Source organism: Ictalurus punctatus, chromosome 1 (assembly GCF_001660625.3).
Source record: "Ictalurus punctatus breed USDA103 chromosome 1, Coco_2.0, whole genome shotgun sequence".
Taxonomy (NCBI): Eukaryota; Metazoa; Chordata; class Actinopteri; order Siluriformes; family Ictaluridae; genus Ictalurus; species Ictalurus punctatus.
In genome coordinates this window covers 615001-628644 of record NC_030416.2, presented here as the reverse complement: position 1 = coordinate 628644, position 13644 = coordinate 615001, and the positions used below count along the sequence as shown (strand labels likewise).

Below are 13644 nucleotides of genomic sequence, written 5' to 3'. Positions count from 1 at the left end.
TAAAGTAGAGTAGAATAGAGTTAAATAGAGTTTAGTAGAACAGTGTAGAGTTGAATAGAGTTGAATAGAGTTTAGTAGAACAGTGTAGAGTTGAATAGAGTTAAATAGAGTTTAGTAGAACAGTGCAGAGTTGAATAGAGTTAAATAGAGTTTAGTAGAACAGTGTAGAGTTGAATAGAGTTTAGTAGAACAGTGCAGAGTTGAATAGAGTTTAGTAGAACAGTGTAGAGTTGAATAGAGTTTAGTAGAACAGTGTAGAGTTGAATAGAGTTTAGTAGAACAGTGTAGAGTTGAATAGAGTTTAGTAGAACAGTGTAGAGTTGAATAGAGTTTAGTAGAACAGTGTAGAGTTGAATAGAGTTTAGTAGAACAGTGCAGAGTTGAATAGAGTTTAGTAGAACAGTGTAGAGTTGAATAGAGTTTAGTAGAACAGTGTAGAGTTGAATAGAGTTTAGTAGAACAGTGTAGAGTTGAATAGAGTTAAATAGAGTTTAGTAGAACAGTGCAGAGTTGAATAGAGTTTAGTAGAACAATGTAGAGTTGAATAGAGTTGAATAGAGTTTAGTAGAACAGTGTAGAGTTGAATAGAGTTTAGTAGAACAATGTAGAGTTGAATAGAGTTTAGTAGAACAGTGTAGAGTTGAATAGAGTTAAATAGAGTTTAGTAGAACAGTGTAGAGTTGAATAGAGTAGCTGAAGTTGATGAAGCTTGGTGATGAATAGAAATGATAACACTGAAGATGAGTGAATGAAGAATAGAATTGAGCGCCGCTGTATGAATCTCCTCTGTATTGTATTTATGCAGATCAATGTTGATAATTCTATATACAATTCAGTTTATATCTACACATATGTGTGTTACAAAGTCTCTGATATAAAACACTCCCTAAACTTTGATACAATTTTGGACACCAAAGATTTGCATAAAATTATATATATAATGTATAATAATGCAGAGTTATGCTGTAATTCTTTACAATCAGAAGCTTCGTGAATAAAAACTGTGGAAAGAGGTTTTTTAAAAAAAAAAAAAAATCATAAATATGATTCATGTCTGGCTTTCCAAGGGTTAAAAAAAACAGAAAAAAAGAGACAAAAACATGCAAATTAAAAGTGTGGAGCATTTAAATGTTACAATTAAATATAGAATTAAATTCATAGCTAATTAAAGAAAATACAGTAAAAAAAACACAATAATAATAATAAAAACAGGACCCTCCAATATTCAATAACTTCTAAACTAAATAAATAAAAACGAACTCAGCGAGTTTAATTGGTCATTAAATGACACAATAGTGCTTTAACCACTAGAGGGCAGCACACACTCACATTTAACAACCTGTGACACGACAAGAGTGTATCAGGTGCTTAAAAGAATTTTAAGCTAAAAGGAATTTATTCTCACACATAAGCAGTGTATGTAGTTAGTGTTCATTTGTGAAAATGTTCAGTTTTTTTTTTTTTTTATTATCAGGAGTTGATAAAGGAAACAGGAGTGATGAATTTATCTCACATTCTTCTAATTCCACTCGGAGCTTCCAGTCTCAGAAAATACGGAGCAGGAAGCTGAGAAACCGCAATAATCCTCTGAAGCCTCAGGAGACCCTGGAGTTTATTCTGTAGGTTTGTAGCAAGTACAGGTTGTTAGATTAGTGTGTAGTGTGTGTGGACTGGACTGGACTGGGCTGGACTTGGCTGTACCGGCCTGGGCTGGGCTCAGCTGGAGTGGACTGGACTTGGCTGGACTGGGCTGTACTAGGCTGGGCTGCACTGCACTGGACTTTACTGTACCGAGCTGGACTGGTCTGGGCTGGACTGGGCTGGACTGTACTGTCTCTGTGAATTCTCTGATGGTTCTGATTCATCCAGAATGTTAGAGAAATGGATTTAATAAATAGAAAGCTGTGAGATGCCAAAGCAAAGCTTCAGGGAAGTTATTTGACCAGCGCGAGAGCAGGTCAACACCCCACAGCCGTCTGAACTCATTTCATATTTCATACGTTGTGTAAGAGCAGTGTCGGCCGTCACAAAGCAAAGCATTCACATTAGTATGATGGAGTAGCTCCGAATCCCGAGTGCCGAAAACGCGCGTGTTTGTCCTCGCTCATGTCATTTCCTCTGGTGATTTGGTGTGTGTCAGCGAGGTGTATTGGTAGGATCTACGCCAGCGTGTGGCCAGTCGGAATGTTTAACTTCCCTGGCTTTCGTCTTTAATGAATTTCTAGGATGGAAGATCTGACGGAGATGATATTTCTAAAAAAATGTGCAAGGTCTCAAGGTCAGGACTGTGCTTTAAAAAAAAAAAAAAAAAAAAAAAAACACCTGATAATTTCCAAAACATTTCCCGTACGACTGCTTGGCACAAAGCTGAAGCAGAAGAATGCAATTATAACGAGACAAAAACACTCAAATTCATAATTAATGTTCACACGAGGCCAATGTTCTTTCTAAGAGATTAGAGAAGAAAACATCAGCGTCCTGTTTATCGTCCACGTGGCAGGACGTCCAGTAGAAATTCCAGAAGGATTAAATAAATTCATCCCTTTCATCTGCTTTAATGCCAAATCTGTGAGAAATAAACCCATACTGTCACCTGTGAAGTGCACAATGATTCGTTTTGATGATTTGAATCATTTGAGTCACTGAATCATTTGGGATATTTTTTCTGTTTTGAAGAGAGAGAGGCTGGAGATAGACGTCGAGGCGTGTGATTGGCTCAGCGCAGGAGCACGGAAACGGAAACTTTACACAAAATATTCACTGAATACTCAGCATTCAGTACGGAACGAAACATGAGTCTTATTCCTCTTATACCACCGCAACAATTACAATGTTTTATTCATATTCATAGTTTTTTTTTATTCATTTATAGTTACATTTAAAGTTACAGCTTTACCTCTGACGCTTACAAAGCGCTGACACCGGAGACTCCTTCCATAGACGTTAAATAAATGTCCGCTGTTACCGCGGAAACGATAACGCGTTAGAACGAGCACGTTAATATAAACCTGCACTACTGGCGGCGTTCCTGTTACAGAAAATTAATCAACACCTTCTGACCAAATATTTTTACGTATCAGGTTTGGACTCTCCCACGTGTCTCCTGGCGCTGTGAGGACAACGAGGCTCGTGTTCTACGCAGAGAGACGTTTGTGGACAGATAGTGAAAAGAAAAGTCACTTGCAGAAACAGTGTTTGTCTGAGATGTCTGGAACGTTCCAGGAATTGTGAATGAAGGGGGAAAAAAAAAAAGTCTCCCTGCAGCAGAGGGCAGCGAGGTGAATCACGCCGTCTAACAGGGCAGAAGCGTCTCGTCTCGTCTCGCCTCGTCCTCTTGGCGAGGTCTCGTGGCTTTCGGCCTTTCTCGCCAGCTTACTGGGGGAATTCCTCCCACGGAAAAAAAAGAACGACTTTCACTTGTTTCTGCGTTGTTCTTTTTCTGAACGCTGCCTTGGGCCTGACACCAGGGCCACGCTGGAAACACTTTCTATTCCACAGAGCAATAAAAGAGTTTGGTGGAGACGTTCGGTGGAGTTCCCCCTCCTGTAAACTAACTAACAGACTGGCGTTAGTGGCTTTCCGAGGATGAGCCGAGGAGCTGAATAATGGAACGACGGAGACGGAGGAGGCTGAAAACCTGAAATAACGTCCGTGTAATTTCCCGTAATTGTACGTCTAATGTCCCGTTTAAACAGCCGTCTCTTTTTTCGTGGTCGACGTGCTGCTTGAACAGACGGACAATGACAGACCAAGATTGAGCGTCCCCTATTCCTGTCCCCCTTTTTCCGTAACCCGTGGGACTCGTTCTGTTCGGATCGTCCGGAATGCGAGCACGCGAACTAAACCCGACTGCAATCCGAACGCTACGCTGCTCTCGTGTTGAGGAGATTAGATACAGCACGGACACATCTTCTTCTTCAGCACACCTTAACACCGATATCTGTCAAATCCACCTCCTCCGAATTCTTTACACATCGCTAATGAATCGGAAGCATTGTTATTAAACGTGTAATGAATCAAATGTGGCTGAAAAAAGCATCTCAGCACATCAGGTGGATGAGCTACAACAAGAGGACCGAGAGCGCGTCGGGATCGTCTCCCGTCAGCCTCGAGAACAGGAAGGCTACAGAACTGCTCGGATGAAGGTTTGAGAAAGACGAGACGACGTTTGTGTGTGAAAATCTCAGCTCGGTGAGACGTGTGTGATCAATTCCACAGGAGAGTAATCATTAGCTTTTATTACTACACAGTGTGTCTTGGCCCGGGATTCAGATCAGAAAACAAAGAGCGAGAGAGAACGTCGAGAACATTTCCAAAATCATCTGTCATTCTGTTTACCCACACTGTCGAAGAAGAAGAAGAAACAGGGATGAGAATTTTAAGAAGAGGAGATGAATAACGAGCCGGAGGTATTGTACGTGACATAAGACTTTATTCCTTAAATCTTTTTACTAAGTCCTATATATTTGGACACACGGACACCCGCTCCTCTATCCTCGTCACCATGGCCCGGACTTTTTCAGCAGTTCTCCGGAGACCTGATCTCTGAAGCGTCTTGGGTAAAGCCTTCAGCTGGTGTTCGGGAGCGTTTTCGGTCCACTCGGTGACGTAGCGGAGCAGCAGCGCTCTCGTCTTCGGGGGTCGCAGCCGAAGTCTGCCGTCATTTTCACCGAGCAAATGGACAAATTTCTTCAGTTTGCTCATGTTGACATTATGGTGGGTGAAAAATCCCAACACGACGTCCCGGAGCACGTCGAATCCCCCTGAGACTGAATAACACACACACACACACACACACACACACACACACAATGAAATCCACGCTACTAATGTTAAGTTAACCTTTCCGTCCTGAAAAACACACCTCCATTGGTAAGATTAGCACACGATGAGCAGATGCTGTCGCGCCACGAGCAGCCTGGAAGAAGGACGTCGAGCGTCCCGCAGTCCGTGTGCTTTATACACCGAGCGCTGGAGGACGTCTCTGCCGAAAACGTACCCCTGGGACACCTCTCGCATCGTGTGTCCCTCTGAGTGTTACCTGTGGACGACAAGTTTCAAAACAAACTACGTGACTACAACCAATATCGATCTAATATACGCCTCCGAAAGCCTTAAAGAGTGCTTTGATGAATATTTCGTTAGGAATCTGAATGCATCGTGTGTGTTCTTTGTGTTTTTTTTAAAATGTAAATTGAGTAGTTTTGAGAAGCGCAAGAGCGTGCAAAGCTTCATCAGGATTACGTTTGAGACATTCCGCGCTGTTCAACACTGCCGCGTTCATTATTCATCTAAAATGGGAGAAAACCCATCGTGAAGACCTTCAATGTGCGCGGGCGTGCAAACTTTTACACAATAAGTCAACCGTTTTTATTCAAAGCGTATATTAAAATGTACCGATATCGACGACTTCCGAGGTCCAAAAGCTACGTCGGTATTTACGTAGAGAAAGTCCCTCGTACTCAGAGTCGGGTTACGCGGCTGCAGAGACGCGTAACTGAGACAGGCTCCGCCCATCGAGTGCGGTTGAATATTTACGCATGTTAGCAGTGTATACTGGATGTACACGTATAATGAGGTGTTTATAAAGATTCAGCCTTCACACAAGGAGGTTGTGTGACTGTATTTATATATTTTCTCTGTTTCTGATTACCGATTATTTTGGCGCCCATTCCAGGAGGACACTGTGCGTGCGGGACGCAGAAGTCATCCCGCCAGTAGTGTCCTTCTTTACACTCGCACACTCGGTTGTGCGTGGCCGAGCACTGCTGTTTAACTTTCCGAGTTCCCTCGCAGATGTTGGAGCAGTACAGGCACTTGGGCAGAAAGTTCCAGAACTCTGTGAAGTATTCCTCAGGACACGGCAGACACACGGTGCCGAAGGTGCGTGTGCACGGTGAGGACACGTACGTCCCCGGAGGGCAGAGTCCACAGAACAGCAAGTCGCCCGTATCAGGGTCTTCATACTCGAAGGTGTGACCGTTGACCGTGGCGGCGTCGGTGGACACCAGGAGAAGAAACACGGCCACCAGGGGGAGCTGGGATATATGACGAGAAAGCAGGAAGCAGTTAGTTTGGAAAAGTGCTTGTATCCTACGTTATGCTGTCAAGTTTAAATCACGATTATTTCCACCACACACCAGTTCAGTGACAGTTTTGTGAAAGAAAGCGATAAATAAGACACAAATAAGACTAGCCAATCATTTAGGACAAAAGTAATAACGCCCTAAAAGAAGGAGGAGCTACAGTAGTAGCTGGTGCACTGCAGTGGCTGAGCTACATTATTGGAAGAGATGTAGACCATGCTATGCTTAGGAGGTGCTCTTTGACCGTTCAGTCACCGTTTCAGCTCTTCCAGTTTGTCCGCCTGCTAAATAATATTGGCACCCCATGTACCCTGTGTTCACACTGGCAGTGATTTTTTTCTCCTTGTGCATTGGTAACTGCTCCTCACTCCCATTAGTTATCAACGAATAACTTCTTTTCCCAAATTAAATGTCACTCAACGTTGCCTTGTTGCTAGCCCCGCCCACTTTATCGACGGCTCTCGTTAAAAATGAATGCCTCCCGAGTCGCTTTGTCATGTACACTGAATATTTAATTTATGATGTCATAACATGATCTGTTTTTTCAATTGCCCAGTAAGAGAGACGCCAACAGAGAATGTTACAGAACAAGAAGCTTTGGTGGTTTTTTTTTTTTTTTTTTTCAGCTTTAACTCGTACAGTACGGATTTACAGCTCAAACGTTAAAATAATATATAAAGTTTTTTAACCTTAAAATAAGTCTTAGAGATAACTATACACTACTGCACACAACGTATTAAATAAAGGCAAGTTCATCTAATGTTTCTCATTATTAGACTTTTATAAAATAAACATTTGATGTCTACTGATCCCAAGCTTGAAATTGTCCTGTTCTATGGATTTATAAGGATAAGGAAAGATAATACAAAAAAATTGTATAAAAACAAACAAACAAACAAATCAACAAAACAAATCTAGGCTTAATAATCTCAAAATGAGAAATATATAATAAACTGAATAAATTATTCAGGATCATTTCACTTAACAAGAATAATCTTTACAATTCTTTGGTCTCGTGATATTTCACTTAAGAGTTAATAAAAGCAGTGTCATGTTCAGATTTTTTTATTGTTTGAAGAATAAAGGAACTCACCATGTTTCCTGTGTGTACAGCCAGAGGGAAGTAATAGTGGAATTCACCACGTTCCGATTCCACCACACAGTATGGGGGGAGGTGAAGGGGGGGGGCTCACTGAGGCCACGCCCACACTGAGCTATTCATTAGACCTTCTGATTTAAAACTTCTTAACTTACTTATTCACACTATACTCACACAACCTTCACACTACACTCACACAACCTTCACACTATACTCACACAACCTACACACTATACTCACACAACCTACACACTACACTCACACAACCTTCACACTATACTCACACAACCTACACACTATACTCACACTATACTCACACAGCTGTCACACTATACTCACACAACCTTCACACTACACTCACACAACCTTCACACTACACTCACACAACCTACACACTATACTCACACAACCTACACACTATACTCACACAACCTACACACTATACTCACACAACCTACACACTATACTCACACAACCTACACACTACACTCACACAACCTTCACACTACACTCACACAACCTACACACTATACTCACACAACCTACACACTACACTCACACAACCTTCACACTACACTCACACAACCTTCACACTATACTCACACAACCTACACACTATACTCACACAACCTTCACACTATACTCACACAACCTTCACACTATACTCACACAACCTACACACTATACTCACACTATACTCACACAACCTTCACACTACACTCACACAACCTTCACACTATACTCACACAACCTACACACTATACTCACACTATACTCACACAGCTGTCACACTATACTCACACAACCTTCACACTACACTCACACAACCTTCACACTATACTCACACAACCTACAGACTATACTCACACAACCTTCACACTATACTCACACAACCTACACACTATACTCACACAACCTACACACTATACTCACACAACCTACACACTACACTCACACAACCTACACACTATACTCACACAGCTGTCACACTACACTCACACAACCTACACACTATACTCACACAACCTACACACTATACTCACACAGCTGTCACACTACACTCACACAACCTACACACTATACTCACACAACCTTCACACTACACTCACACAACCTACACACTATACTCACACAACCTACACACTATACTCACACAACCTACACACTATACTCACACAACCTACACACTACACTCACACAACCTACACACTACACTCACACAACCTTCACACTATACTCACACAACCTACACACTATACTCACACTATACTCACACAGCTGTCACACTATACTCACACAACCGTCACACTATACTCACACAACCTTCTCAATGTACTCACACAACCTTCATACTATACTCACACAACCTACACACTACACTCACACAACCTTCACACTATACTCACACAACCTACACACTATACTCACACTATACTCACACAGCTGTCACACTACACTCACACAACCTACACACTATACTCACACAACCTACACACTATACTCACACAACCTACACACTATACTCACACAACCTACACACTACAATCACACAACCTACACACTACACTCACACAACCTTCACACTATACTCACACAACCTACACACTATACTCACACTATACTCACACAGCTGTCACACTATACTCACACAACCTTCACACTATACTCACACAACCTACACACTATACTCACACTATACTCACACAACCGTCACACTATACTCACACAACCTTCTCAATGTACTCACACAACCTTCATACTATACTCACACAACCTACACACTACACTCACACAACCTACACACTATACTCACACAACCTTCACACTATACTCACACAACCTACACACTACACTCACACAACCTACACACTATACTCACACAACCTTCTCAATCTACTCACATTGTACACACACAACCTTCACACTACACTCACACAACCTCCACACTACACTCACACAACCTCCACACTACACTCACACAACCTTCACACTATACTCACACAACCTACACACTATACTCACACAACCTCCACACTACACTCACACAACCTTCACACTACACTCACACAACCTTCACACTATTCACACTACACTCACACAACCTCCACACTACACTCACACAACCTTCACACTACACTCACACAACCTTCACACTATACTCACACAACCTACACACTATACTCACACAACCTTCAGACTATACTCACACAACCTACATACTATACTCACACAACCTACACACTATACTCACACTATACTCACACAGCTGTCACACTATACTCACACAACCGTCACACTATACTCACACAACCTTCTCAATGTACTCACACAACCTTCACACTATACTCACACAACCTACACACTACACTCACACAACCTACACACTATACTCACACAACCTTCAGACTATACTCACACAACCTACAGACTATACTCACACAACCGTCACACTATACTCACACAACCGTCACACTATACTCACACAACCTACACACTATACTCACACAACCTTCACACTATACTCACACAACCTACACACTATACTCACACAACCTTCACACTACACTCACACAACCTTCACACTATACTCATACAACCTTCACACTATACTCACACAACCTACACACTACACTCACACAACCTACACACTACACTCACACAACCTACACACTATACTCACACAGCTGTCACACTATACTCACACAACCTTCACACTACACTCACACAACCTTCACACTACACTCACACAACCTACACACTACACTCACACAACCTACACACTACACTCACACAACCTACACACTATACTCACACAGCTGTCACACTATACTCACACAACCTACACACTACACTCACACAACCTACACACTATATTCACACAACCTTCACACTATACTCACACAACCTACACACTACACTCACACAACCTTCACACTATACTCACACAACCTTCACACTACACTCACACAACCTACACACTACACTCACACAACCTACACACTATACTCACACAGCTGTCACACTATACTCACACAACCTTCACACTACACTCACACAACCTACACACTACACTCACACAACCTTCTCAATGTACTCACACAACCTTCACACTATACTCACACAACCTACACACTATACTCACACTATACTCACACAACCGTTACACTATACTCACACAACCGTTACACTATACTCACACAACCTTCACACTACACTCACACAACCTTCACACTACACTCACACAACCTACACACTATACTCACACATCCTACACACTATACTCACACAACCATCACTCTATATTCACACAACCTTCACACTATACTCACACAGGGCCATAGAGTTCATGAGACCGTGTCTTCATGGAGCTCGCTTTTGAAGATTTTCGTGCTGGAACAGAGTTTGGGTCTTTTAGTTCTTAGGGGAATTGTAAAGCTACAGCACACGGAGAACGTTCAGTACACTTGTGTGCTTCAGACTTTGTGGTACCAGTTTGAGGAACAGCAATATATGGGTGTGATGTCAGGGGTGCACATGCTTTTGCATATTTACAGGCATATATTTCCTAATGTTTATAAATATTTACTTCATTTTTGAGGAAAGATTTATGTATTTTAATATTAAAAATGCATCATTTGTCTTCTGTTAGAATCTCTGATTTCTGTATCACTATCTATCAGCTTTTTTTTATCGATTAGCACTCAATATTTAAAACCTTCACCGAGTATGTCTGAAAGGTGAACCAGGACGTCAGTGTTATTTAAAAACCAAATGGCTGTGGTTGCAGCGCAAACTGCTTCCTTTTTCCAGTCCATTTTTAATTCTAAACGTCTACGTCACACTTGAACCACAGACCTCTCTCCACAGCGTAGCTGATAGGAGAGACTGGACGTGTGCATTCTCACATCCACACACACACACACACACACACACACTGACACACACGCATTCCCTGAGAGATAACACGCATGTAAAGGTCATCTTTACTTCCCAGTGATTCCTGTGGAACAAAGAGATTTTTGTAATGGACATGAAGTTCCTTCGAATTGGCCCGTCACATCACAGCGCATCACACTAGAGGAAATGACCTACCGAATAAAGGTCACCTTTTTTTTTCTTTTTGTGGAATGGAAGCAGTGACATTCTCTGAGTTTCAGTCACCTGATGTAGAAGTTTTCTTTTCAGAACCCGAGAGGCCATCAGGTCTTACCTACAGCAGAATTACAGCACCTTGTACACCAACCATTAAAACTGTAAACGTATATACAACGGTAACGGTTGCTAAGCAGCTTGTGCGAGCTTGTTACAATGGATCTTCTTAACCAAGAGTTAAAAAAGCAACATATTGTTGACTTGGAGAGGAAGCTTTGATTCCTGACTCCCGGCCACTGCCTCATTTCACGAAAAATATGACACACCAGAAGCACTGTTACAATCAGTGCAAATTCAAAGGGTCACCAGTGTCATGAACCAAAACGGATCCAAATCTTAGACATTTCAGTGCTGGTACAAGTTGAGTTCCGGAGAGTTTGTTTAGACATGTCCGTAGTGTACACAGTGAAGTAGAACAAAGAACTTTTCTCCCTTTTGCAAGGTCCTGACCTCCGAAACCAAGTCTTACGACGTAATTGCAAGGTGGACGATTGGTACAGCGTGACCCAATGATGGGTTCTACCTTGCTCAAAGTCCTCTGTTTGTTTGGAGAAGCTCTTTTTCATGTCTGGTCCAGGTCCAAGCACAAACAAAACCCCAGGCCAGGAGCAGTTGTGTGGACAGAGCTGGAGAGATATTTACCTGAGCGTATTATCATGTCGGCTAAACAGAATACACACGATCACTTAGACCTGTGATTATCTGAGGTTTGTCTCATCACTGGAATTATAGTGGAGGAGACGTCCAGTAAACCAGGCACTGGGGACACGGCGTGCACCAGACGTCCTGCAGAACCTTCAAGCTGTTGGAAGATCTTCTTAGGATTATTATCTATAGGATGGAATTCAAAAGGATTCGAGTCGACAAGAATCTCGTCTTCCGAATCGTTTCTGTTACCCTCACGGTCTTCCTGACACGTTCGCGCTCCAAAAAAAGAGCTCGGATGGAGCCGAGGTTCTAGTCATCACTACTCTTCCTGAAACAGAAAGTGTATATGCAGTGAGTCACGTAGAGTCATCTCACGGCTGGCTAATTCTGACTAGTGGAAGTGATGCGTTCGTCCTCGTCCCGAAAAACCAGCTTCCTCTTTCCTCTTATAAAAGTTTGATATTGCGAGAGGTTTCATATCAGCAGATCAGAATTACAGGAATCTGACCGAAGATGCCCTGTTTAACTCATCATGTCATGCCTTTAACTGTAATTTCACGTTTTCAGCTGCCGTGACGTCCTCCTCGATGAAGAGAGGGACAGTGTGGACACAAAGCCTTCATTCATACAAAACTCTATATATACGGGCGCATATTTACATTCGGCTTCCGCGGTAAACACGACAAAGGTGAAGAGAAGGCGTGGAGAAATGCGAGGGAGTTTCCCGGCTGAAAGAACGAGGCCGCTTTCTCTCCGTGACGGCGTCAGTCGCGAGTGACCAACATCACAACAGCGACAAGCTCATGAATATTCAACACGCGGCACGAAAACACGACACGGCTTTGGAAACACAACACTATATTTAAGTCAGGCTGTAGGAATAGTGGCACTCGTATATAACATTTTAAAATTCAAACAACCACACTTTTAAAACACGTTAATGCAAAGTGAAAAAAACAACAACAACTGACGTAAAAACAAGAGGAACAAGTATAAAACATTTTTTTTTAAATGACCTTGCATCTAAAGTACATAAATGTAGCTTCAAGAGTCCAGTTTTTCTGACAAATATTTGATAAATAGAAACATTTGAAGCAAATTTGGTTAACACACACACACCTGAACACACAAGATTACAATTAAATAAAACGTAATTGCACTCCATTTTTACTGTACATTCATAACCGACATTCCTTATTTCATTTATTTTTTTACAGCGTCAGTAAAAGCAGTCCTACAACAGGAAAGGAAAAAAAACCCAACAGGCCACAAAAATATTTTCTTCTCTCGTCTCGTCTCGTCTCGTGTAGCGTAGTGTAGTGTAGTGTAGCGAAAACTCCCAAATCCGATCCCACCCCGCCCCGTCATCGCAGTTTCTGCCCAAAGATTATATACAACTCTTATTAAATAAGTCTTCTCTTCGTTTGTCCTTCGTGTGACCTTCAGGCCCGGCCCTGTGTGGCGCCACCTCCAGGTTTTCAGTCATTATACGGTTTGGTTTTGAAGCACGTGGTGTCTCGGAGCGCGCCGGTGAGGAGCTTTTCGTACAGCCGGGGTGCGGAGGCGTTAATGACGCAGCTGATGCGCTTGATCGCGCGCAGGAGCGTCTTCGGGGCGTTCCGAGAGCGTAACTGGCGCACGCTGTGCTTCAGAGCTTTG

At 42.4% G+C, this 13644-nt stretch overlaps 2 protein-coding genes across 3 annotated transcripts in view; both read right to left on the bottom strand.

The window, feature by feature from the left end:
* Positions 1-4412: 4412 nt before the first annotated feature.
* Positions 4413-7393, bottom strand: LOC108256267 (tumor necrosis factor receptor superfamily member 6B). The gene is made up of 4 exons (XM_017452964.3): positions 7180-7393; positions 5654-6038; positions 4865-5041; positions 4413-4769 (listed from the first exon to the last, which is right to left on the bottom strand). The coding sequence occupies exons 1-4, from the start codon at positions 7180-7182 to the stop codon at positions 4459-4461; spliced, it is 876 nt and encodes a 291-aa protein (XP_017308453.1). The 5' UTR covers positions 7183-7393; the 3' UTR covers positions 4413-4458.
* Positions 7394-12826: 5433 nt separating this feature from the next.
* LOC108272316 (tumor necrosis factor receptor superfamily member 11B) overlaps positions 12827-13644 on the bottom strand; it is a 19048-nt gene continuing 18230 nt past the window's right edge. For both annotated transcript variants that reach the window (XM_017480654.3, XM_017480650.3), the window contains one exon: positions 12827-13644. This exon is cut by the window's right edge and continues 208 nt beyond it. In XM_017480654.3, coding sequence (XP_017336143.1) covers positions 13464-13644 — 181 coding nt within the window. In that variant the 3' untranslated portion in view covers positions 12827-13463.

Excerpts from the sequence above, each read along its gene's own strand:
- LOC108256267 (XM_017452964.3), bottom strand. Across the intron at positions 5,042-5,653 it reads AATGGGCGCCAAAATAATCG|GTAACACTCAGAGGGACACA; the intron begins GTAATCAGAAAC and ends TGTCGTCCACAG. Across the intron at positions 4,770-4,864 it reads TGCTAATCTTACCAATGGAG|TCTCAGGGGGATTCGACGTG; the intron begins GTGTGTTTTTCA and ends TGTGTTATTCAG.